At 37.1% G+C, this 24835-nt stretch overlaps 1 protein-coding gene across 1 annotated transcript in view; it reads right to left on the reverse strand.

The window, feature by feature from the left end:
- Positions 1-24835, reverse strand: part of LOC121325055 (coiled-coil domain-containing protein 171-like) — an 85729-nt gene that overhangs the window by 48089 nt on the left and 12805 nt on the right. Inside the window, exons 4-9 of the mRNA XM_041267385.1 lie at positions 23986-24478; positions 23303-23419; positions 15137-15363; positions 13844-14026; positions 11042-11227; positions 348-493 (exon numbers count right to left, since the gene is read on the reverse strand). Coding sequence (XP_041123319.1) covers positions 348-493; positions 11042-11227; positions 13844-14026; positions 15137-15363; positions 23303-23419; positions 23986-24478 — 1352 coding nt within the window. The remainder of the gene's footprint in view (positions 1-347; positions 494-11041; positions 11228-13843; positions 14027-15136; positions 15364-23302; positions 23420-23985; positions 24479-24835) is intronic.

The raw sequence follows: 24835 nt of genomic DNA on the forward strand, positions 1-24835 counted from the left end.
TCTGTCTAGAAACCAAAGAAACATTGAAGTCACAAGACCTCAATTTGGTTCTTCTGTTCGCTATTTGTTCTTCATTGTAACAATTTATTTAATTCGACTTTCTTGAAATCCATGTATGAAGGTTATTGTAACATGTAACTAGTTTGGGTACATCTTTGTGTGTGTGTGTGTGTGTGTGTTTGTTGTGCGTGATTGTGCCAGATTGTAGAAGTACATTTCAAAAGACAGGCAGCTTCTGGTTTTCTGAACTTTTTTCTTATTATCTTGGGCTGAGCAAAGCTCTGTACAAATATAGAAAGAATTGATCTTGTGTCTCTTAAGAGATCTCCCCAGGCTCTGTTGCTCACTTGGCTGCCATGCAGAGGGCGCTCTCTGCATCACGGATGCTCTCCTCCAGTCGACGCTTGTCCAGCTCCAGCTGGGAAAGATGTTTGCCGAGCTGACGCAGAGATTGATCTTTTCTTCTCAGCTCCATCTTTGCCTCGGAGAGACTCTGGAAGCAAAACAGAAAAACAGCAATACTTGTCAGTCCTAATTCATAACTTCTATTCATGCCATTGGCAATGCAACAACAAATAAAAGGCGAACAAAGACTTGGACTGGGCTTGAGTTGTCATATGTGAGCACTCGGCAAGATTAAAGATCAAAAAGCGTGCCTCACAAAACTAAATAATCTGCAAAATTATGTTGATTTGTTTTAATTCTCCACAGCAAAAACATGTATGTAGTAGAAACCTCTCAAACTCTTGATAAGAAAAAAAATTGCATTCATTATTGTGCATCAGCAGCAAACCAAATGCGATAACAAGACAGCTTACCAAACGTCATCACCATCAGTGTACACCCGTTCGCTATATTTCAGTATAAGATCAAACAAATGCTTACACTCCCACTGAGCTTTCTTAGGCTGTAAAAAATGTATAGTGTGAAGAAAAATAAACTCCCAACAGCTCAGGATATTTTGTTCATGAGTGTTCACCTGACTCCTGTGCATTTATATTACTCAAGAGCACAAGCACAAAAAACCCAACACATTACAAATAGAGATGTAGTACCAAAAAAAACCTAAAAAAAAATGTTTATGAATTTTGTGCTTATGAGGGACAATGCTACTTGCTACATTCATGCGTGATGCCAGCACTTCTGCTCACAGCTTTGCAGGGTGTACTGAATAGAGAAACTTGATAAGAACATGAAATAGTTAAATTCATGTGTTGTTATTGCTTTGATTCACTTTGTATGATTTTCAGCTTTAGTCATCACATCCAAGTTAAAGACCTGTGTGTCCTCAACAGAGCTCTCACAATCATATCTAACTTTCCAGAAAATCAGGTACACCTGATAGTAAACATTAACCTGTCCCCTGCCTCTAAGACATACAACAGTAATAAATGCTACATGGAACAAATGTTCTACAAGATATCTAAACAACAAAGAATATATTAGTTAAGATAACTATTTTCATCCCTATGCCAACTTGCTCTTTAAAAGGGTACCTGTAGTGGTAGTGAATATAGTCATTTCAATAGAAAACATGTGGCTGAAAACTTTTGGCACAATTTAAAGCCCCTGCTCTGCCAATTTCCAATATAAAAGCATTAAAACATCTATTATTATGGATAGAAAAAAAAAATTAAACAGAAGGGTACTATTGAGGTACATAGAAGCCTACACAGCACAAAGCACTCTGTACCGTAACTGGTTACTGTAACTACAGAGACAGATTTATTATTATCATCATGATCATCATCATCAGTAGTAGCCATTTACAGCCCTATACATAACATTAGAACTCCTGGAGTTGACAGCCTTATTATGTAGGCTACCTATCTTATTATGTAAGCTATGCAGTAGCGGCTCGTGGTCCAGTTTCAGTTTTGGATTCTCCAGCTGAAAGGTTTTCTTTTATTTCTGTCATAGACTTTGTGAAATTGTCCAGTGAGTGTTTCACTGCTACTGCATTTGAACTCCGTTTCTATAAAATGTTGTAAGGAACTTCAACATGAAGCATTGTAGAGTGAAAAGAGTTAAAAAAGAAAAGGAAATCTTCATCTTCAAAAGCTTTGCCAGCCCAAATGATTGGTGAACTGATCCATCATCCCAGCCGTCCTCGCTCTGGATTTTCTCAAGGCCTTCCAGTGGAGCATTTTGATTTTCATAAACCATGTTTACTGTTCTGCTTTTAAAGTTCCACTGAGTTGAACCAGAACTTGGAATTCGACTGCTACACAGGTCGTCAAGAATAGCTGTTCGTTTTGCAGATTTTGTGAAAAATCTTGAAAATGAGAAAAGATTTGCAAAAAAAAAAAAAAAAAAAACTTGGACAGGTTTGACAACTGAGCAGACTTGTTGCATAATAATATTCAGCTGATGGGCATAGCAGTGTACAAAGTGTGCATGCAGATAATTTTCTTTGAGTTTTGCTTGCACTCCATTCAAAGCACCACTCATTACAACTGCACTGTCGTATGTCTGAGCGACAAGTTTCTCTTTTAAATTGTAGGTCTGTAATTCCCATTTCAAAAGAGTAGACAATCCATGAGTAGTTTGGTCCCAAATGTCAAAAAATCTATGGAATCTCTCCACTACAGAGGCCCCAGTTATATATCGTTTTACAAAACACATCTGTAGTTTCATCTGCTTGTACTGACTTCAGTTGCTATTTTATTTTTGTACACGGTGAGCATGCAATCCAGAAGTTAATTCGGAATGGTCTTTGATGTATTTTAAGACACCTTTGCATATGCAAGGTTCAGCTAACTGACTGTCTAATACAGAGAACTGAGCAACTAAATCCAGAAATACTCCTCGATTCAAAGAAGACTTTGTCTCATCATGACCTCTGGAGAGGTAAATCATGACTTCCACAAAACTTGATGCAATCAATTATCCAAGACAGAACATGCCTATCCTTAAACACAAGCTCATTATGCCTAAGAACTGAAATACGGTAATCTTCATCAACCTGAGCGGATATATTAACGCTTCCCATCATTTTCAGTTTAACACAATTCCGCATGCGTACATAAAACTACTCCTGTTTCTTACAGGTGTTTTAAATCTTTGATTCCGTTTTTGGTCCATGCTGCATCCCCTCCAAATAAAACGCATGGGAAACAGAACACAGTTTGTTTCTCTTCACTCACCGTAAGAAGCCTTCCTGTCAAACCATGAAGTACAGAAGCTTTGGTTCTGTTTCCAAGTCACTTTGCTTCATTTTAATGCCAGGCAGTTGATGAGCCCCCCAGCCTTTTAATCTCCAACTTCTCTTCAACCGACATAGAAGAAAATGACTTCTTGAGCAAATTACCAATGTGATTCATTGGGTGTTACAGTGTATGAAGTTTGAAATCTCTCTTTCCTTTGCGCTTTATTACAGCAGACTCAAGTGTATGTCAGCAATTTCCGTAACTACTCGGATAAACTGGGGCAGCCTAAGCGGGATGCACTTCTATAGTCTGTCACTTCTGTTGTGAAGGGAGTTCAAAAAGTTATACAAATATACAAAATTGACAGTTTTCTGCAGAAATGTGTTGGAAATGTGAAGAAGCGACAACAGTGACCCAAACAGCAGTAAAAAAAAAAAAGAACATAAAAAGCTTGTGCTAAATGGCTTGCTTTGCATGGTTTCCTGGCAGATATTTTTGATCACTTAAATATTTTTAACATATCACTCCAAGGGCGAGATATTTGTCTTTTGTCTCATTGGCAAAATCAGAAGCTGCCTTGAAGCATTTGTAATTTAATTTTTATTTATTTATTTATTTATTTTTACTGTTGGCTGTAACAAATATTGCATAGTCATTTTTATTGCTAGAACTAGGGGGTCACAGTGCAGCGAAGTTTGAGAACCTCTGCTCTCCAATAACAGATGACATTTTCATTCATCTTTGGCAAGTACAGTGGTTTAAATTATCATTATTTTTTTAAACTAAGATGTTTTAGTTCAGTAGTTGTGGGCACAGTTTGTTAAAGTTGCAGTTTATCTGTCGTCATTTTAAGCAACGAAAAAAAATCTTGTCTTATATACTTGCTTTTAAAATGGATTCAAAATGGCCTATCAGGGAAATCAACAATTTGACGTCATATTGCTGCTTAGAAGGCTCCAATATGTCAGCTCCTTCAAGTGTTACTTGACCCAGAAAGTGGCAACCATCTGGAATGGGTTGGGTGGGGACACTTTACATGGACGCACAACAACTCGGGAAGGCTCGACAGTGATGCTGGTGCCCGAGCACCACTCCCCTCCAACCCCCCCAAAGACTCCTTAAGGCTTTTTCTGAAGTGAGGCAAGGAACCATATTAGTAAATTATACAATAGGATATTAGTATAGTATATCAGTATTTACAGTATATTGACACAGGCTTCAGTGCACAATGCTTCACCTAAGAACTTCAATGCACATCACAATCTTAATATGCTTCCCCACTTCACTTCTTAAAAACCTTGAGGAGTCTTTCAGGAGAAATACTTGCTGGAATAGCTGCATGGCAAATAATGAACAAAGCATAAAGATGGTGAAGAAATTCTGCACCTGCTTTTAAATCCTGTATTGTTCATTAACTCCATTGAACTTTGGGTCTCTAATATGTTGGAAGTTATACAAAGAAAAAAGAAAGTCTGGCAACATCACAAAACATATATATACAGAATACTGTACATAGAATATTACACCACTGGTGGGTGAAAAACTGCCTACAGCGCTTGAGAGTTATTAGCCTCTCAAACTCTCAGACAATATTAGGTATACCACTTTCGATTCCATCTGCAATATTTTTTGTAGTGAAAGTTATTTGGAGCCCTCAACAAAAGACGATGCACCTTTATTAAGCATCAACTGAAATATATATTTTTTTCTTCTGAGAAACCTTCAAGAAGCCCCATCTCTTTCTAGAAGGAAAAGATAGCAAAATGTAACAGTCCATACCGGAGGTTAGCACCCACACTAGGATAAACTCACCAACCTAATTGGTTATATCTGCAACATGTCTGCCTTGCTGTTGCGTTTAACTCAGATACTTTAATAAAATAAGTATGCAGTTGTGTTAACAGTACACTGACTAGTGAACTTAAAATAACTTGCTGTAAATATATGAACATATTTTAAATTGTACTTACATGGTCAATATTCCATTATGTATGTTAAGTGTGTGCACATTAATTAAAACAACCCCCTGCCTTTGTAACTTGATTTGTTGTACAATGTATAGCACCTTTTTCATTTGCAAATGGAGAGTTCAAAGCCAGGCCAGTTCATTAGTGTGGTATAATTAAATACAGATATTCTGCTGTAATATTAGCAGAAATTTAACTACAGCAATTTAACATTAAGATTTGTTTTAAATCTTAAAAGTAAAGTTATTTTTTTTTTTGTTAAAAAATGACGTGACCACAGTGTATTTCTTTAAATAACCATTTAAAAACGGATTACAGAACAATTACATTATACCGTGGTATGACGATAACCGTGGTATATTTTTTACAGTTACCATACCGTCAAAATTTTACACCATCACATCCCTATAACTGCGGTGTACAAAAATGAATGATATAGAAAAATATTAAGTTTTTTTTGGATGTCCACAAGGTTTAATAATTTAACTAGTTTCTAATGTATATGTATAGATACAGTACATGAGGTCTAAAATGTACATTTAATGTGTATTACCGAAAGTATGTTTGCTGTAATGTGTATTACAGCAAACCACTGCGGTGAATACATTATACAGATTAAACAGATGATTACTTAACTATGTCTTATTACTAATTAATTCGTATTACACGACTTAGTGTAAAATATTAAAATAAACATGTCATCTGGTCCATTTTAAAAGAAACGTAATCTGAGGAAATGGCTGTTCATGAGCTAGTTTGTGTTTTGATGTTTTTATACTGTTTTGCTGTCTAAAATGTACATTGAATTTGTAATACCGGAAGTTCACAGTATATAGCGGCGATTAATAAATTAACAGATTTAGTAAATCACACAGACAAACTTCAACGAAACACTCACACATGCGCATATCTCAAAGTAGTGCACAATTCAGCAAGGGGCAGAATACGGAACTACAACGGCAACTAGATGATTTATCCATTTTCATCAACATACCTGCCTGTACTGAAAATATCAATAGCAATAATAATTTATTTATTTATTTATTTATTAAAAGATGTGTTGGTTAGCCGGTGCACTAAATTTTAATCTGTCTGTAGCCTTTTTTTGCAATAACTAAGTTTCACTTTTGCATACTTGTAATAATAAACATTAAGGAATACAAATCATGGAGATTAAACTGCAATCACCATACAAATTTAAAACTCCAGTGATCAAATTGTAAACATTTTTTTTTTCAAAAAATAGATCAAATCAGTTTCCAACTTTTAGACGCAGTGTAAAGGTTGGTGTAATCTGATGAAAAATAAATGTACTTTAAATGTACTTTATATATTCAGTTAACTATCTCTGCTGTATTACAAATCCAATGGACAGCACCGATTCATATCACAAATCTACAAGCCCTCATAACTGAAGCTGACTAAACAGGAAGATGCAACTTTTCTATGTTATAGGAAACAAGCTATACAGCTGTTATATTTCTTTGAACCTGTTTGTTTAAAAGCAATTTGAATAATTGTACGTGTAGGTTAGACACAAAACTCAATTACCCACAAAAGCCTGCAATTAAGAGAAATCAATGTTTTCATTTTCTACCGGCCCAATATTTTCCTCCTAATTAGACTTCAAAACTGAAAAATAACCTTACAAATACTGGTGATTCTAAACAGAAGTGGGTTTATTTTAAATCGGCTCACACTTTTGTTTGTTTAATTGAACCAACCACCAGACAAACTTCATAGGCCACAATATTTGCTGCGAGTCCTGTGACTGCGAGCAAGCAAGAGAGTGAGGGAGGGAGAAGGTGCGCCTCAAGGCAGCAAAGCGGCAATGGTAAGTTGCAGGTTAGCCGCTAATTTCTTAACAAGGGTTGCTTGTGGAAGCGTGATGGCCCGATACCCAGGAAATGGTTCAGGAGAGAATAGGATAAATCAAGTTTAATAACTATGCTCCTAATTGTTCCCCCAATGCTCAACTCTAATTACTTGGAGAACTCTCTAGACTGTCACCTGATATTAAACTGTTGGAGGCTGAGTGTGGAGCTGTGAGATAATCAATAAACATTTAGTGGGGAAAAGAATGAAGATCCTGCTATGCAGTGGGAACTTGCAGCACCCAAAGCCCTTCTGTTCGTGAGAAAGCCGATGGGATAGCTGGAATGATTGCAAAGCAATAATCCAAAGTACCGTTTCTAGGCCTTGAGACCTTCAGGCGATAGTACATTTGAGAGAGAAAGGTGAACATGGTCACCCTAATTACAGCCCACTTTCACACACTTTAGGCATAAGAAAAGACAGGCCAATTAGGTGGAAAGGAAGATAAGGGAAGTTTTATTTGTATACTAATTAAACCCCTGATGAAATTAAAGGAAAAACATACAGCTCTGTAATTGTGTGTCTGAGAAAGGTCACTGTAGGTGCAGTTATCTGAACAGCACAGCCTTCAAATTATTTCCCTTAATCCAAAATGTATCCCTCAAGCTGCACCTTAGGTCCTCATAATTTGATACAACCTTATGAAAATTTCAGAGTTGACAGCTTGCTCATCTAAGCATTTACTGTCTATCAGTGCTTATTATTTTGAAGGGCAAAAATACACACATTTTCAAATTTTTTGAAAAGAAGCAAAAAATCGAGGATACAGACCAGTCAAAACATTTATCAAAGAATTTTACTAATTTCATATTTCTATATAACCTTGTGACAGAGACCGAATGATTCTTGATGTTAGATCTCCTTCCCAACCTGCAAGGGTGCTGTGTGGCCCGACAATTCATTCCCAGGGTTCAGTAGAAGTCGGCTATCTAGAAAGGGGGTGGAGCTATGGTACACTAAATCCGTGACCCAGAAGGTAAGTGGAGTGGCATCTGCGGATTGGAGGAGCGGCAACACTCGTTAACCAAGGGGTCACGGTTGACGGTATATAAAAGGGACGTAGTGAGGTGATCTATTCCTTTATTTATGGTTACACTGAAACCAAAAAGACCTGTGTATTGTTCTAGTGTACCATGATTGTTTTGTTTGTTTTGTCTGTCTGTCTAAAACTATGTTACTGTTCATTGTTCACTAGACTAGATGTCTAACATGAACTGGAGCTGTCGCACACAGCCAGCACTAAACCTGAACAACACTGCACTACTTGTTCATCATTGTTGCACTAATAAGCTGTACTTCACCACAAGCACTAGAGCACTCACTTCGGACTTGTGACCGTGTTTGTGTCTAATTGTGTTTAGTACTGTGCTTATTATTTATGGGACTGCAACCCTTTATCATTACTGTGCAATACACATTGCTGTGGATTGCAAGCTCTTTATTATTTGCTGCGTGGTCATAAGACCACTGGATTATAAAAATAAAACAACCCATTTCACCCATTGTGTGTTGTCTGTTTGTATCATTGAATTACTCCACCTGCACACTAATTACCACTTTGCCACAATCCTATGATTGGGTGTGTTAGTTATGAATGAAAATGTTCTAAATTTGCAAGCTGTTACACAGCAGGCGTATACTGGAGACTGATTCATGGTTTTTAATCCAACTAAGTCCAAAATAAGTTAAATTTTGTTTTAGAACAGTTACCACAAACCAGTTAAGTCAGTAACTGTGAGCACTGTATTTTTTCTTCTGAACTCCTCCTTATATCTACCTCATTTTCTGCCTCCATGAGGGCGGGGGTTGGGGGTGGGTGTTTAGTAATCAAAATTTCAAGACCGCACCACTAAAAATCAAAACCAAGTATTTCAAGACACTGTGATAACATGCTTTTTTTTTTTAAACATATGTGTAATATATAAAATTAGAAACACTGAAATCGTATTTTCTGACACTGTTTGGAAAATCTATTTGATTTAGAAAGCAGATTAGTTCACAGGGCTTACTGTACACTTACCAGATGAAGATGATGTCAACGTTTTCTGAGACACCAAGTAAACTAAGTAGAAAGGGAGTAGGGGTATGAAATCAGCCTTGTGATGCAGTGTGTTTCCATACAGAGATCAATTAAATTAATTAATTAACTTACTACTTACTTTGTGCTACTGCACCTATGACCAGCACAGTTGCATCTCCACTGTTTAAGTACTTATATAAATTAAGCAGGGCAAGAATATAACATGACTAACACTGATAGGTCACTTATTTTTGCAATCAAATGACTGGCTCCCTTTCAACTTGAAAAAGGTGTGAAGTACACAACTGACAGTTAAACTGCTCTTTACCAACATGAAAGATGGAAAAGGAGGACACATCTTTATCACATGGTATCTCTTCTATAAAAGGTTTAATGACAGATCAACCTATCCCTTACAATTCAGTTCTTCAAAATGTCTCATCCCTTATTAGAGATTATCTTCACAGAAACCCCCACAACGCGTTGTCACAGGAAGCCATGTTGCTTGGGAATCAAAGAGGGTGCCCCACAGAGCTCTGTTAAATCTCTATATTATTCTCAGCAGGGCACCTTGTTACTCATTTCTTAGCTGAATCTAACACATTTACTGCCCTTGCTTTAAACTGAAATGATTGCAGGCAAGACAAAAATATTAATAATTATCTAAGAGTGCAAATGGGATGCTTGGAGTTTGCACAAAAAAGGCACAGAAGTCAAGAATTAAAAAAACCCGGAACTCTGCAAATGTATTATATAAGGATCTGTTTTTAAAGTTTTAGACTTACTAGAACTAAGTGCATTGATAAAATGGTAAGCTAGGAAAAGTTGTTTTGTGAACCATAACAAAGAATGCCTGTAAAAATGTAAGGGGCATAACATCTTTGATCAAATGTCATGTAAAAGCGGGCCGCTCATTACTAAAGAATAAGCCGAGTTTAATATCTATATATATATATATATAACAGAGCATTTACCCTTTGCGGTCCTATGTCGGACCAGGTACGACATCATCAAAAAGACGTCAAGCACAGGTCTCTAGCCATTTTACCTCCGTTAAAAGTCGAGAAAACCTTTCAGTGAGACCAATAGGATCCGAGAGAAGACGAAAAAAAGGGGCAGATCTGAGCAATACACATAGCCCCTGCACCACAGAAATAACACGGACATATCTGCTTCTGGATCCAGCACTCAAAGAATATCCAGACATTTGCAGAGCTTTTTGAGATGTTATAGCAATAATATAATGATTGGATCGCATTCTTGAGGAGTTTGGTGATAAAACGAGCGATCAGGAGATGATTTACCAGTATGAACGACTATGAAGATGTATGTGATAAATACAGCAAACAAAGGGAGGGACGGGGCTCGAAATGCAGTACTGAGTGTCCTGTTGATATGCAGTGCCTTTTAAAACCTGTTTTACTGTGAAAAAAAAAACTTTTAAACAGCGCATGTAAAATAAACAGCGTCTGTGAAAATCAATTGGACCGAACGGGCCTGAGAGGCGCTGAATAAATGAACCGCAAAGGGTTAATATCGTACTGTTACCACGTAGAGCATAATAATACAAAGCAAATTAAATATGTAATGGCTGAATAGTTTTTTATTTTAGCCAACGAGTTGTTCAGTTGTAGCAGGCAGCAATGTAACAAAGGCACAGGGCAGTGACATCTCCTCCTGTGTCTCCTATGTAGGGAATGGGTTCTTTCAATGCAGCGGGTTTGTGCATTTGAGAAAAGAGAGGAAGACTAATGAAATTACTTAAGTTGATGAGAAGCAATTACCCTCTGTAGTACAAATTAAAACAGTTTGCTGTTTTTGTTTCCCCCAAAATGAGAAAACGTAATTCAAAGTTTAAAAAAATATTTACAATATATTCATAAGCAAAATTGAATTAATACACTAGGCCACATGCAGCCTGTGATCCGCGACTTGCGTGTCCCTGGTTTAAATCATTAACATAATAACAATCCAATTACAGGAATATATGGGTAGGAGTCAGGGTTAGTACATTTGGAAGCAATGCCTACCTTCACAGCCTCAGTAAGAGTCTGGTCCTTCTCAGCTTCCTCGCCAGAATGCTGCTCCAGCCTGAGACCCAGCTCTTGCAGCTGCTGTGCCTGTTCATGGAGCAGCATTTGGGCCTGCTGCTCTCTTAGTAGGGCATTGTTCAGTTCTTGGCACACATTTTCAAACCGCTCTAAAGGGACCATTGCCTAAGAAAGAGGACACAAAAAGAAGACACCCACATATATTTTCTTAACTCCAGGAATAGATTATGTACACATATTTTGTTAATTATTGTGTATGAATAAATTAGCGTATATTTAGGAAAGCAGTACTAAGGATATTGGGTCAACAAGCCAGTTTGCTAAGATTCTGCTGGACGCAGAAAAACTAACTGTTGTCAATTTGCTTTTTCATCTCCTCTGAGTAACACAAACGCACTCCCAAAGGGCATCCTCACTGACTCTTCAGCCTCAAACTGTACTGTCTCTGACACCAGTGAGCGTGACTACATTTACTCTCTGTCACAATGGTGGAGCCAGTTTAATTGCAAGACTTCGTTTATTTAGGTAGTTACATTCAGTGTTCGACATTAACCATGGCCCAGGGCCAGTAGAGTGCAGTTTGGCTGGTAGTTATGAAGCGCCACAGGCCCGACTGGGCCGGTTATATTTAACTAAGTATATATATATATATATATATATATATATATATATATATATATATATATATATATATATATATATAGTGCATGTGGCTTCCGTTTTATGAATCCAGGAAAATGGGACAGTGTGTCAAAAAGCTGAAAATTAATTTACAAATTATTTTTTAAAAACATAACTACAAACTAATCCTAACTTTCCCGCCATGCGTCATATTTGTTGTACAGTCAGAATCTGAGACTACGTACCGAAGTGCTGTGTTGGTACTTGTTCCCGCAGCAAATCTTTTACAGATCGGGTTTTCTACAATTAAGCAACCAATAAGCCAAAAGGAAAGTACTGAAATCAATAAATCATAAAGAATGTAACTATGAACAAAAAAAATGAAGACAAACATTTAGAGTGGAGGCTTCATTATGACAGTTTCCCAGACTTGCAGATAAAATAGCAGCTTTATTTGTTGTGAATTCATCATTTCGTTTACATCATATCCAGTCTCACAGTAAGATGTCCCAATGGATACCCAGATACGCAATCGAACTGTCTAACTTTATTTGGGATCCGATGCGTTCAGGTCAAAAATGCCATTCACAATCTTTCCAGGACTCGCTGGTATCACTCAGCAAGATTGGAGCCGATATGGGAGAGGCTACACAAGTGACAACACTCTATATAGGATTGCTATTATTTTCTATTATGAATATTGTTTTAATAGTGTTTATAACTAGGATTAGGGGTGGAAATTTTGAATAGTTTCCTATTTGAATACACAGGGTGTAATCGTTTTGTGTATTGGATTACCCAAACACTGGTCCCTTACCAAGAGTAAAAAGCAAATGAAAGTGCACACAGACAGCATAACAGTGTAAGCCGGTAAAGTTTAGCCAGGTTCACAAAGTGTTCAAACAATGTCCAAGATGAGATTTCTTCCCTCTTTACCCTATTTCCTTAGGCACAAGTTTTTTCTTTTGTTTACTGAATTAAAATACACAGAACTCAATGAGCAGCAACGTCACAGTGCGTATCTCTTCCAATTAAAGCAACATCAGCATAATATTGCGCAAACCACCAAATAAGTTTTGCTGTGGTATATTCAGAATAAAATAACACCTATCATATAACAACCTAAATATTCTACATCTGTTTAATTATAACAAATAATATTTATAAAATAATCTTAGTGTAAATACTGTAACCTGGCCAAAATAGAAAATACATTCCAACATTACAATAGTTTAGCATTACTAATTATAACTAGCCTTCAAGTAATGACATTAGATTAATCGAAGTCAAGTTACTTTGTTTATTCAATAACCTGTAAATAATTAAAAACAAGGACACTTGGCTGTACTTTTAATGGTCCGTGCAAATGTTGCCGTTACACCATCCATTCACAGAAAGTCATCAGTAGATTGAACAACAGTCAGAGTTAAAATAATAACTCCTTTCCAACTCCAAGTATCTTGCCTTTTCTTATAGTCACTGCGATGTTGTGCTTAACATTTCGTATGTCTTTATATTCATCATAACGTTTATTACTTTATTAATTTCAATGTTACCCAGGTTTGGATTACCGTACTTAGCACTTGCTATATACATGTTACTGTAAATGGCTGAAGTAACATATTGAAAGGCTTTGTTTAGCAACTTTCTTTTGAGACTCTCTGGTTACCATACGCAGTTAGAGACATACTGAAAATAAAAACAATCATGAAAAAATATATAAATATATTGGGCCAGATAAAATTGCATATATCCGGGCCAGTAAAAACACTAGCTCAGTGGCCTGAGGGGCCAGTAGTTAAAAATCTAAACGTAGAGCCCTTACATTTCTTTAAATAATAAAATTCTTAGTGGATACATAGCACTAAATGCACATATTAAGCACAGAGCTAAAAAAATATTCTTACCACGTGAATGAAAATAGCAAAACACGGATGTTCATATTTACAGTCCAAACACATTATACTGTTATTTTATGTCCTATAAACCTAATGCACGTGCACAAAACATCCGGCTGTAGTGTACAGTGAGGAGTAGAACAGTAGAATGGTGATACAAAGGGGTTTACAGTAAACCTTACCTTTTTGTACACACAGTAGTTTAACAGTACATACATTTTTTAGCACTACAGAGGCTTTCAGAATACCGCAATATACTTACAGCTTGTTTAAACTCTTTCAGTTTTTCTTTCAGCCCAAGTGCTTTGTCAGCCTCCTTTCTCATTTCATTCATGCTGCGCTTAAACTGTGAGAGTTCCATACGTAAATTGCGACGTTCCACTTCAGCAGCATGCAGGCGTTGCGTAAACTCAAGAATGTGACATTGCAAGATGGACACAGTTTGCTATCCATGAGAAAAAAACAAAACATTATGTTCCTTTCTTCCTTCATAAAACACATATATTTCACAAATACTTCATAAATATTCGCTATATATGTTATGGCCATGTCACAATAACCAGATAGCCAGGACGAAGATTTCTCAGCCTGCTTGGTGAAAGGCCAGAGCACACTGTCATGGCATCAACATGTGGAAGTGAAGGTACTACCTTTTATCAGTTTTATTTAAAACCAAAGTGCAACGATAAAACCAACTGTACATAAGACAATTTAACAATTTAAAAGAGCAATAATTCCTTTTGCTCTAACATTTAACATTTCCAAAGAACATAACATTGTACATTATTGGCGGGCTCTAAAAAGGAAACTTGTTGTAGAATATCAGTGGATGAGAAGTGAAGACATGTGTATGTCATTTGATTCACAGCACATTTATGGTGGAATTCAATGCAAGTGGCACATGTCATAAGAGCACGACCGCATGGTGTTCAGGGCAAGTCATAGTCAGGGGAGCACATGTTCACATCCTGGCTGTGCAAAGTCAGCAGTCTTTGATAGGGATTCCAGAGGCAACGTTGATTTGGCTATGGTGCTCCTGCGGGTTACAGAAGCAAAATCGGCAGGGGTTGTTTCTCCTCATAGCGCTACAACAGACCCTACTGGCCAGGCACCTAGTGAGTTCAGACAGATACCTGCAGGGCTGGCCTTTGTCTTCCAGAGGCCAGTAGCTCGCTGATATCTGCTCTCGGGTTCCTGGGTGTAAAAGAGGAAACTGGCTTGGTAGTGGGATTGGAGGACTCCCACTGAATCTTCGCTTTACCCGAGGAGTAAAATTATTGGGCAAAAAAAAAGTAAACGAAAAATATGATTTATATGAAGTTTGTACAGTGGTTTCATTATCCGGGAAGGCAATGTGCTCTATATATCTAGAAATTAAAAACATTATTCCAACTTCTTAGTGGTAGTAGAATTTTACTGAAACTGAATGCCTCTTATTTCAGATATGTTCTTAACTTCTAACTATTAGAAAAGTACTAATTGTCATTAATGTTACCACCTTTAATAACTGAAAAGGGCCAGATATTCTTAACATACTCACATTTAATGGTCCTACCTTCATGGGTACCGTGGCAGGCATTCCTGCTTTAAGCATCCTTGAATTCAATTTGTGCAGTCCATATCCCAGCCTCCTCACCAGGGTTCCCTTCTCTCCATATCTAATGGGTTTGACAGATTCCCCAGAGCCATTATCCATTTCAACCCTCAGCCGATCCATGAGCTTAGAAAAGGAGTTCTGAGCAGCGCTTACCAATATACGGCTTGCAGATGGAGCACTGGGATCTAAAAGATCATCAATTATTGAGGTTATACAAAAGAAACTATAACACTGTACATACAACTTTGTTCAAGCAATGTCAATCTTGTCATTTCTTATATTCTCATACAATAATAATCATAATCGTACTCCCTGGGGACCAGAGAGCAGCGAATGTACCGGTACATTCGTGCTACTCAAAAAGGTTAATGACATACTGGTTGATTTTTGCCTTGGCTGCCAATGTTGCTGCCCTGATCCTGAAGGAGTGCAGGGTGTAGAGAACAAGAACAAGCAATGAGGAATACACCAAGTGGACTTAGGCACCGCCCAAAATAACCAAACTATCCAATCACAGGGGTAAAGAGTCCCGATTGATCACCAGAGAAAAAGTTGAATGAACATTTGAAGTCAACATAAATTGAAATATATTCAATTTAATGAGCTAGCAGTGCCAGAGTTTTGCGGTGAAATATCCCAGACATAACCAGACAAAGAGTGCACGTATTGGTGGAGAAATTGCTGTTTCAGTGGAATGCCTAAATAGTTAATGACTCTTGTTCTTTGAAGACATTTCTTTCGTACCCTCAAGTGAAGACGAAACACGAGGAAGGTAGACCCCGGAACCTTGACCTGTCCTTGCCAGAAGGAGAGCCTTCAAGCGCCTATATTGTTGAAGGCAAGAAATCAGCTAGAGGAGGCAATGATTGCCCGTTAACTATTCAATCAGTAGTGTTTTAACCCTTAGCATCCATTTATTCAGCGCTTGTCAGGCGCATCAGGTCCAATTTATTTTCACATAAACTGTTTATTTTACATACGTTGTTTACTTTTTTTTTCCCCCACAGTAAAACAAGTTTGAAAGACAATGTATATCAAAAGGACACTCAGTACTGCATCTCAAGCCAAGCCTTACCCCTTATTTGTAATCAGTACAGTACGAGGAGACGAGGGACACTGACGCTTATTAAAAGGATACACATATACCTCTCAAATACCTCTTCATAGTCATGCATACTGATAAATCTTCTCTTTATCACTCGTTTTATCACCAAACTTCTCAATAATATGATCCAAATCATTATTTTATTGCTATAACATCTCAAAAAGCTCTGCAAATGTCCATGATACTCTTTGAGGTGGTGCAGGGGCTTCTCTCTGCTCCTGTCAGTCTCACTCAGCCATTGAAAGGTTTTCTCGGCTTTCTCTGGAGAAAAAATGACTAGAGACCTGTGCTTGACGTCTTTTTGATGCTGTCGGACAGGGTCCGAATTCGGACTGAAAAGGGAAAATTGTAATGTCGGACATGGTCCGACATATGACCGCAAAGGGTTAATCCTCTCATGATTTGTTTTAGGTAGAATGCAAGAAAGGTATTACTGCTTTCAATTCATGCTTTGAAGTTAATTAACACTATAGTAACTGTTTGCATGTGATTTATACAAATTGATGTGGGTTTTAAAAGGCAATTATCATTCTGCGTTTAAGGCTAGAATTCAAATTTAGCTGTCTTGATAACAGAAATTCTCAATAGGTTGTCTGGACGCAAAGAGCAAGAGTGAGAATTGCCTTCTGAACCAAAACTATATATACGAGACTGATTGAACGATGCTTTGATTATCAAATATTAACGAAAGCAAATATTTGTGTTACTAACGATACCCCTGTTAAGACTAACCTTTGTCTTAAATAGCTATCAAGAATGCAGTTGTAACCTTTAAGGGAATCTCCCATAGATTAAGTTGGATCGCTGATCAACCAGCGGGAGTGGGGTGTTGTTGTTTAAATTTTCTTTTCTGTACTGTTTAGTTCATTCTTCCTTTCTGTATTATTTTAGTTTAGTTGTTGCACCTTTAATTTTTCCTTTAGTTTTATTTCTAATAAAACTGTTCCTTTGTATTCACTAGAAACATTGTCTAGTCTGATTATTCCGAAAGAGGTTGGGTTCTACATGACTTGAATTCAAACAATTATTTTATTATTGCAATTTAAACTAGTCCAAATACAAATATACTATAACACTACAACAGGAGCAGTAAATTAGAAGAGCACTAGCTCCTACCCCCTGAACCTCACAAAAGGTTAACATCAATTGTATAATCATACAGAAAGTTTATGAAAAAGCACATTTATTTCCCACAGTTGAATTTAAAAGTGCATACTAATGAAAACCTTGAACAGCTACTGTTTAAAAATAAATAAATAAATACATTCAAAAAAGTAGTTATTTCATAATAGCAATAAATTCAGACTAGCTTTTAGTACTTCAAGTCCAGAATAAGGTGACTTCACTACTTGGAACTGACTCCTGTAGAGAAGTTCATAGTTCATGGCTGAGCAAGAGAGGAAAATAGTCTGCTCATAACTTTTAATTTAGTGTCACAGGAAAGAGACTACTTGCAGCTTATAACTGGCCCTACAGTAACAACACAGTTCTCACAGCTCATGATTTAACTCTTCATCCCTCTTGCCATATAGGCATATCTAGAAACAAGGTGCTATAAATTGACCTTGCATTCTGGGACACTTAAAATTTTACAGGCATTACTTACTGCCCCATAGAACCTGGGTAATCACCTGCGTATAATGGGTTCGTGGCCTCAACACATCAGCAACCTGAAATTGCATGGGGCCGGATGATGTTGAAAAATGTCAACATTTGCTGCATGGTCGTACGTCGGTAACCAGCACTGAGCAAGACTTCGTGGAACTTTTAATTGAAGATATTCGTAAACTTCCACTTTTATATAACCTATATAACCTTTTATATATAGAGAGGCCCAAATAATAGAAACAGCGTTGGTGTGTATTATTCAGAAAAAAAATAGAATAGGACTGGAGCGAATGTAAAGCACGATGGAGAAAAATGTGCAATAGATTTGTAAAGAGCAAGAAAACCCTGAAGTAAAGAATGGAAGCTTGAGGCCACACTTTGCTGGGAATTGCCAGTTTCTATGTGCAGTGTGACTGCAAGTCTTTCTGCAGGTGTCACTGGCATCTCCTAAAATGTCAATTTTTTCAATTAGGCGAATACAGTCTTATTTAAAAGTATGAATGAAGCTGTCCCATCAAAAGGGCTGCGACATGATGCGTCCTTTGTACAGCAAAAAGTGAAACTACAGCTTTTATAGGTCTGCGGCTGAGATGTCACAGTCATCTGCGACAGAAGTATGAACCAGCCCTTAGTATTTTCTGAGTTACTGCATTTAAAAAGAATTTGTTGGCAGGTATTAAATAAATCAAAAACACACCTATTTATTAATGTGTTGATTTCAAAACAAGAAAAGCTACCCTTCCCTCACCTTTACAACAGAGTACCAATCAACTGCCATTTTTACTTCCAAACTGAACTGACAATGAAAATATGATGTAAAACTAGCAAATGCAAGTGATTCGTTCATGCCCTCTTTCCTGGTCCACTTCCTGGCAACCCCAACAACCTCTGAAGGAATCATTTATTACGTGTCCAGCTCCTACATGCTGATTCAGGCAGCATCTGCTCTGAGAATCAGACAGATAGGGCAAATGCATGCTGCTAAAGCAATAGGACTTTAGCAGCATCTGTACATCATCTAGAGTCTGGAAGTAAGGCGACTCAAAGATCTTAACCACTTCAGCTCCAGGACGTATGCATGTACGTCAAATGAAAGAGCACTTGCAGTATCTATTCTGTGTTTTTTTTTTTTCAATCTGATCTCTTTGTATACATGTCTGTCAGGTGGTGAGTGGTGTAGGGTGACAAAGTGATTGTCCAAACAGTCTTACAAAATTACCAAAATAGTCTGTTTTTAATTAATAATAATCATTGTACTGTGTTATTATTTTGTGAAACCCATACCACTGTTGGTACAGCGGTAAAAAGGTGGGTTTTCAGTCCCAATCAAAAAGGTTTCACAAAATAATATAACAACACAGTAGAGTAATCCACGATTACACAGGAAAGTGCTCCGGTTGTAGTACAGTGCTGCTCTCTTGTGCTGGGTTGTGGTGTGCTCTGCAGTGCTAGTCTTGCTCTGGGGTATGTGTGGGCTCTGAGGCTGCAGCTCCAGACTCCCTAGTCATCTGCTACACAAAGGGGAGGCTCTAGCTGCGTCCCCTTTGTACTGAGATTTGCATCTCAGATTCCTTTTCTCTCTCTGACAATGCCCTAAAGCAGTGTTAGTGATGTGATATGTGTTTTGAAGTCGAGAAGGAGAGCTCGAAATCATCAGGTGACTATTATCCAATTGCGTTTCATCCAAAAATCCCTATCTATGCGTGAAGACATTTAGAAGAGTATAATCTAATTCTAAATCTACAGTATATAGAAGTATAATCTATAGTATATAGAAGAGTATACAATCTAAAGTATATATATAGTATTTCATTTTACCAAAAAAAGTTTTTGTATTCCTTTTATATATTGTGTGCGTCACTTTGTACAACCTTTACATAAAAAATTATATATTATATAATGTTATGCATATAAAACATTTATTTCACTGTGTATACATTTTGCTAATGCTAATTGTGTGTGTGTGTGTGTGTGTGTGTGTGTGTGTGTGTATATATACATACACACACACACACACAGAATAATAGATGGGCTTCAGTGAGTTACAGGAAAATAATTCCATCTAGGGTTTCTGTGACATCATACATTAGGAGACCGAGGGTCGAGTCATTTATACAGTGTCACAGAAACCCCAGGTGGAATTGCCTCTCTAAGATACGAATGTACAAGCTTTACATATTTTTTATTTTAAAACGTGCTCTCATTTTGTTGATCATTAATGAACATTTCTGTACTGTGGGTGTTGTCGGGTGATTGAAAACAAGACATTTTGTGTTTGAATTGAAAGTGGTGGTCTCAAGGAATCGAATGGGTCAAAGTTCAAATATTTTTTCCTCTAGAAGAATTATCACTTTTTGACGTCACTACTGTGGTATTATGCCTTCTTTTTTCGAATGGCTCAGGATGCAAATATAGCCTTCATCCATATTTTTATATTGGATATCTTGAGAAAGATATGTACAACATATATCGAAACGTTGAGTAGCTGGCTATATATATATAGTTTGTTTAAAAAAAAAAACACTTTTATGTCTATTTTGCTTTATTGAATATGGCCTAGTACAAGGAGCCTAAAGTGTTAATAATCTTTTTTTTTTTTTTTATAAATGTATTGAATTTTTTCCCAAATATGATTTTTGCATCTGGAGTTGAAAAGGTTAATGTCAAATCAAGTCTAGGTGTGTGAACTATGGACATTTTGTTTAAATGTAAGACTGATTTCCTCCCCAACTCAACTTATCTGTGGGGTAACTTGACAACCTTCTGTAAGGCCAGAGAACACCACAGCGGTGGTCGACTCGTTAAATATGTAATAGTAATATTCCTCACAAGGAATCTTTATTTTGTCAACGCATTTTTACTGGGCAGATTAACTTATTTTCCAAAACATTACGGTAGCCTATGTTATTAGGTCCTCTGTTCAGAATGAAAAGCAACATTGAAATCAACAAAAAGTGCAAGAGATGCTGGGGCTTACAATTTCATTTGTTTATTTACCAAACAGGATTAAAACGGGTGGTAAAATGTTCGAAAAATCTAGAAGTTATACCATCAGGGTTTCTTGTAAATATAACTATGTTTTTGACTGAGTGTAAATAAACTTTTCTTATTCTGTTAAATAGAAAAATATTGTCTGTAAACCAAGTCTGGCTGAAGAATGGTTTTATTCAACTATTTAGGGCAACAATACATATTTAATTATTTTTTAGCACCATTGGTTGCTTAGCATCCTCATGTCTTGGTACTTTCCCCTCCAAATTACAGAATTATGATTTTGTCTAGTTTCTAATCTTCCACTAGGGTCGCTAAAACTGATAACTGCACCGTAAGAATTAAGGATCTGCAAATCTAGTTAATTCTGTTGCAGAGAAGGTCTTGTCACTTTAACCCATTCAGATAAAAATAAAATTGTCTTTCACAGATGTATCTTGGGCTCCAGCTTGCACACAAAAGGCTAACTTTCTGACTAAGAGGTTGCTTTTTTGTCAATTGGATCCAGATCTATTCAGAAGTTTTTTTTGGCACCAACCATGAAACTGACATTTTTATTTCAGCAATATAACCTTCATAAATGAAAAAAAAAATCCCATCCAAGCAGACAAAGCAACATATCTGAGAAATATAGTCCCATGGACAGGTATCTGAGAGAGAGAGTGCACTGCCTGGCTTCTAACAGTATAAAGACTTTTATAAAAGCATTACATTATTTATACTGCAATGCACATGTCAAAACTCCTTAGACACAGACAACAATAGAACTGTGTACAAATCAAACATTCAATGCATAGACAATAAAAGAAACACGTTTGAACATACAGTTGTCATGCGTTATACCACCTCCCTTTATAACACCACCCTTGCATACCGCCAACTATTCTCTATGAAAAAATGTCACCAATACAAAAACAGTGCTATTTCTACCCGTTATAACGCCACCCCACTGTTCGCCACCTGCCAACTTCCCAAGTCAAGCAAACGTAAATATAAGCATTGTAGTTTCCCTCATTGTAGCGCCAGAGAAATAATCATGGCCAATTAAAACAACAAAGTTATGCAGTCAACCTTTGACTCGCTTTCCTAATTCGATGTTAACAGAACCAGTGGTCCTCAAAGTCGTGCCCGCGAAGCCAGGCCATCGTGCCTGCGGCAGCTGTTAAATTATGGGTTGTGAACATATTTCTGGCGGGTCGTAGCGTGGAAAAATAAAGAAAGCTTCAAACACATTTTCCAACAAAACCGCCACAGCATTCTGCTGATAGTACTGCTCGCTTACGCTGTGCTTGTACGTATGCAACACTTTTATTTTTATGAATGGCTTTTGCGACACGATCAACCAATTGAACACCTGCATTGTCTCTGCGGTAGCCCAATCATAAGTTAGCTGGGTGGGACATAAACCGTGTCTGTTTCAGGTGCAGGTATAGACAGTAAGTTTAACCAATAGGAGAGTCAAATATCTGCCAAGTTTTGCACAGTTGTCCAATCATAAGCAGAGGCCGTTCACGGTATTCTGCATAAAAATTGAAGGCGAGTGAGTAGCCAAAGGAAAAGTGAAAGATCTGACAGCTGTCCAATCATTCGTAAGCAGAGGCAGTGTGTTAATATGCCAGGTAAGCACTGAACTTCACCTACTGTTATTGAGAAATAATACATTTTAGTATTTAGAATTTAATTTTCTATCTCTATCACTTTTTTTTATTTCACCAGACAAGGGAAACACCATAGTATATTTAGTAACGAATCCACTTTCTCTGAATAATTGTACTGGAGATGAGCGATCTTTAAAATGGAGTAGTGTTGATAAATTTGTCAAATTGAAACAAAGCGAGACGCTATCTACACTTTTATTTTAGTTTATTCACGGTTATCTATGTAAACATGCTATTTTTACATATTTTAGGTAAATTATTTAAAGAATAAGTGCAACATGCACAATTACTACCTGAGACTTGGCCTTATTAGAGTGAGCCAACAAAACCCCCAGAACTCTTTATTTATTTATAATATATATATATTATATATATATATATAGTATGTATAGATATATAATATATATATTATATATATATATACAACACATCGTGCCCACAAAAAGCCAAGTAAGATCAATTTATGCCCAAATTACTTTGAGGACCACTGGTTTACACCAATGTCATCAACATGTAGGAGAGTTATCTAATTGCTTGTCAATTACTTGCCAAATTATTAGCATTAAAAGACTCTCTCCAAAGAGATTCCAAAAGCTATAGGTATGCCGATTTAAGGCGGACATGGAAAGACGTTTTGGGGATGATGTAAAAGAATGCAAGACAGATGGATTCAGCCAAATTAATTTTGTAATAATATTAATTTCTTAAGCTTGTGGACAGCAACAAATGAATATTACAAGTTGTGCATTGTATTCAACTTACCTGTTTTAGATATGGTGTCTTGTAATTCCATCATCGAGCTGACCACTATAGCCAGAAGATCAGAACTTGTAAACCACTTCAGGGCTTGAACGCCACGTTTCTTTTCTTTGTTTTTACCTATTACAAATAGACCAAAATAGACCTCCATTAAAGTACTATTAACTATATTTTAACTAATATATTTAAACTGACAGTATGGGAAATGCAAAACATAGCCTTATATAAATATTTTTAATGAGATTTTTAAGCTCCAGATTAAACTGCATCAGGGTCTATTTTAATGATCTAAAAAGTGGCGGCTCCAAATAGCTAAACTCTTTAATTCTATATTAAAACCAAGCTGGGTTTAAATGTCTAACCAAGAAGAGAACACACTGAGACTTACATTTAATTAATAAAGGGATGGTGGTAGACAGTATGCATTCTGGTACCTGCAGCCCTTACCTTACACAGGCAACTTCTGTGTAACAATGACATTCATGACTTACCTGTTTATTACTGAGCAGGAAGGACGGATGGAAAGCATCGATTTACTGTGCAGTACCTCGTTTGGCACATTTTCCATTACTTAAAATTAGATCTGGCCTATTTTTCTGTATCTTTAACCCATTGAAACTCAGCATGCAATTCCAATAAGTTCTAACAAGGATACGGATAGGTATATAGACCAAAAAAGTACATACTTTTTGATTGTTGACCCATGTAGACCGTCAGGCCTGGGAGTTCCTGGAAGCCATCTGCCCATGAGAAGAGATATCTTGAAGCCTTTCCTAACATCCGGAAGCGTCTGGCTGCAATCACAGCTATGACACCTTTCCGAAATACTTTAATTAGTCCTTTAGACTGCAGTTTCGGAACGTTGACTCCCTGCTTCTCCTCTTTTTTGTCCTCCGAGGATAACGCAAGGACCAGAGTCTCGATCTGATTTTTAAAAGCCAAGGTGGCATTGACCTGCTCCAGCAGCATGTCCTTTTGACTAGATATAGCACACAGGTTACAGTAAAGGGGGTAAAGGGCCCCCGCCATCAAAGCGCAGGCGGACAGGAGTGCAGCATTCTCTCTTTGGGTTCCAGGTAACACCTGCTTGAGATGCAAGAGTTCAAGTGCCATCTGATCCTTGATCTTCTCTAGACTAGCCACTTTCTCTTTGGCTTTATCAGCTACTCCTTGACAGTTCTGTAAAGTATCAGTCATATTGATGTTGAGACTGAAAATATTAATTGAATTACGAAACTTCACCCCCATTTTCACTAACATGTAACATCACAACTTGAAAACACAGGTTCTAAAAGTTATAAAACTCATCCCATATTTTCTTTTAGGGTTAGTTTCTTTTTCTCAGAGTGAATGGGTTAAGGACACATGTTGCTTTTATTGATGTAGAGAGCATGATATATTTAGAAAACAATAAAAACTAATTTAAAAGAATCGCTACTTAACTAGCAACAGGTTTTGTTATTACAATTCACTGATGAATCAATAACAGAAGAGTGGAACTATGTAGTACAGGGGGAGTGCAACAGTGGGGAAGCA

This window comes from Polyodon spathula, chromosome 1 (genome assembly GCF_017654505.1).
Source record: "Polyodon spathula isolate WHYD16114869_AA chromosome 1, ASM1765450v1, whole genome shotgun sequence".
Lineage (NCBI taxonomy): Eukaryota > Metazoa > Chordata > Actinopteri > Acipenseriformes > Polyodontidae > Polyodon > Polyodon spathula.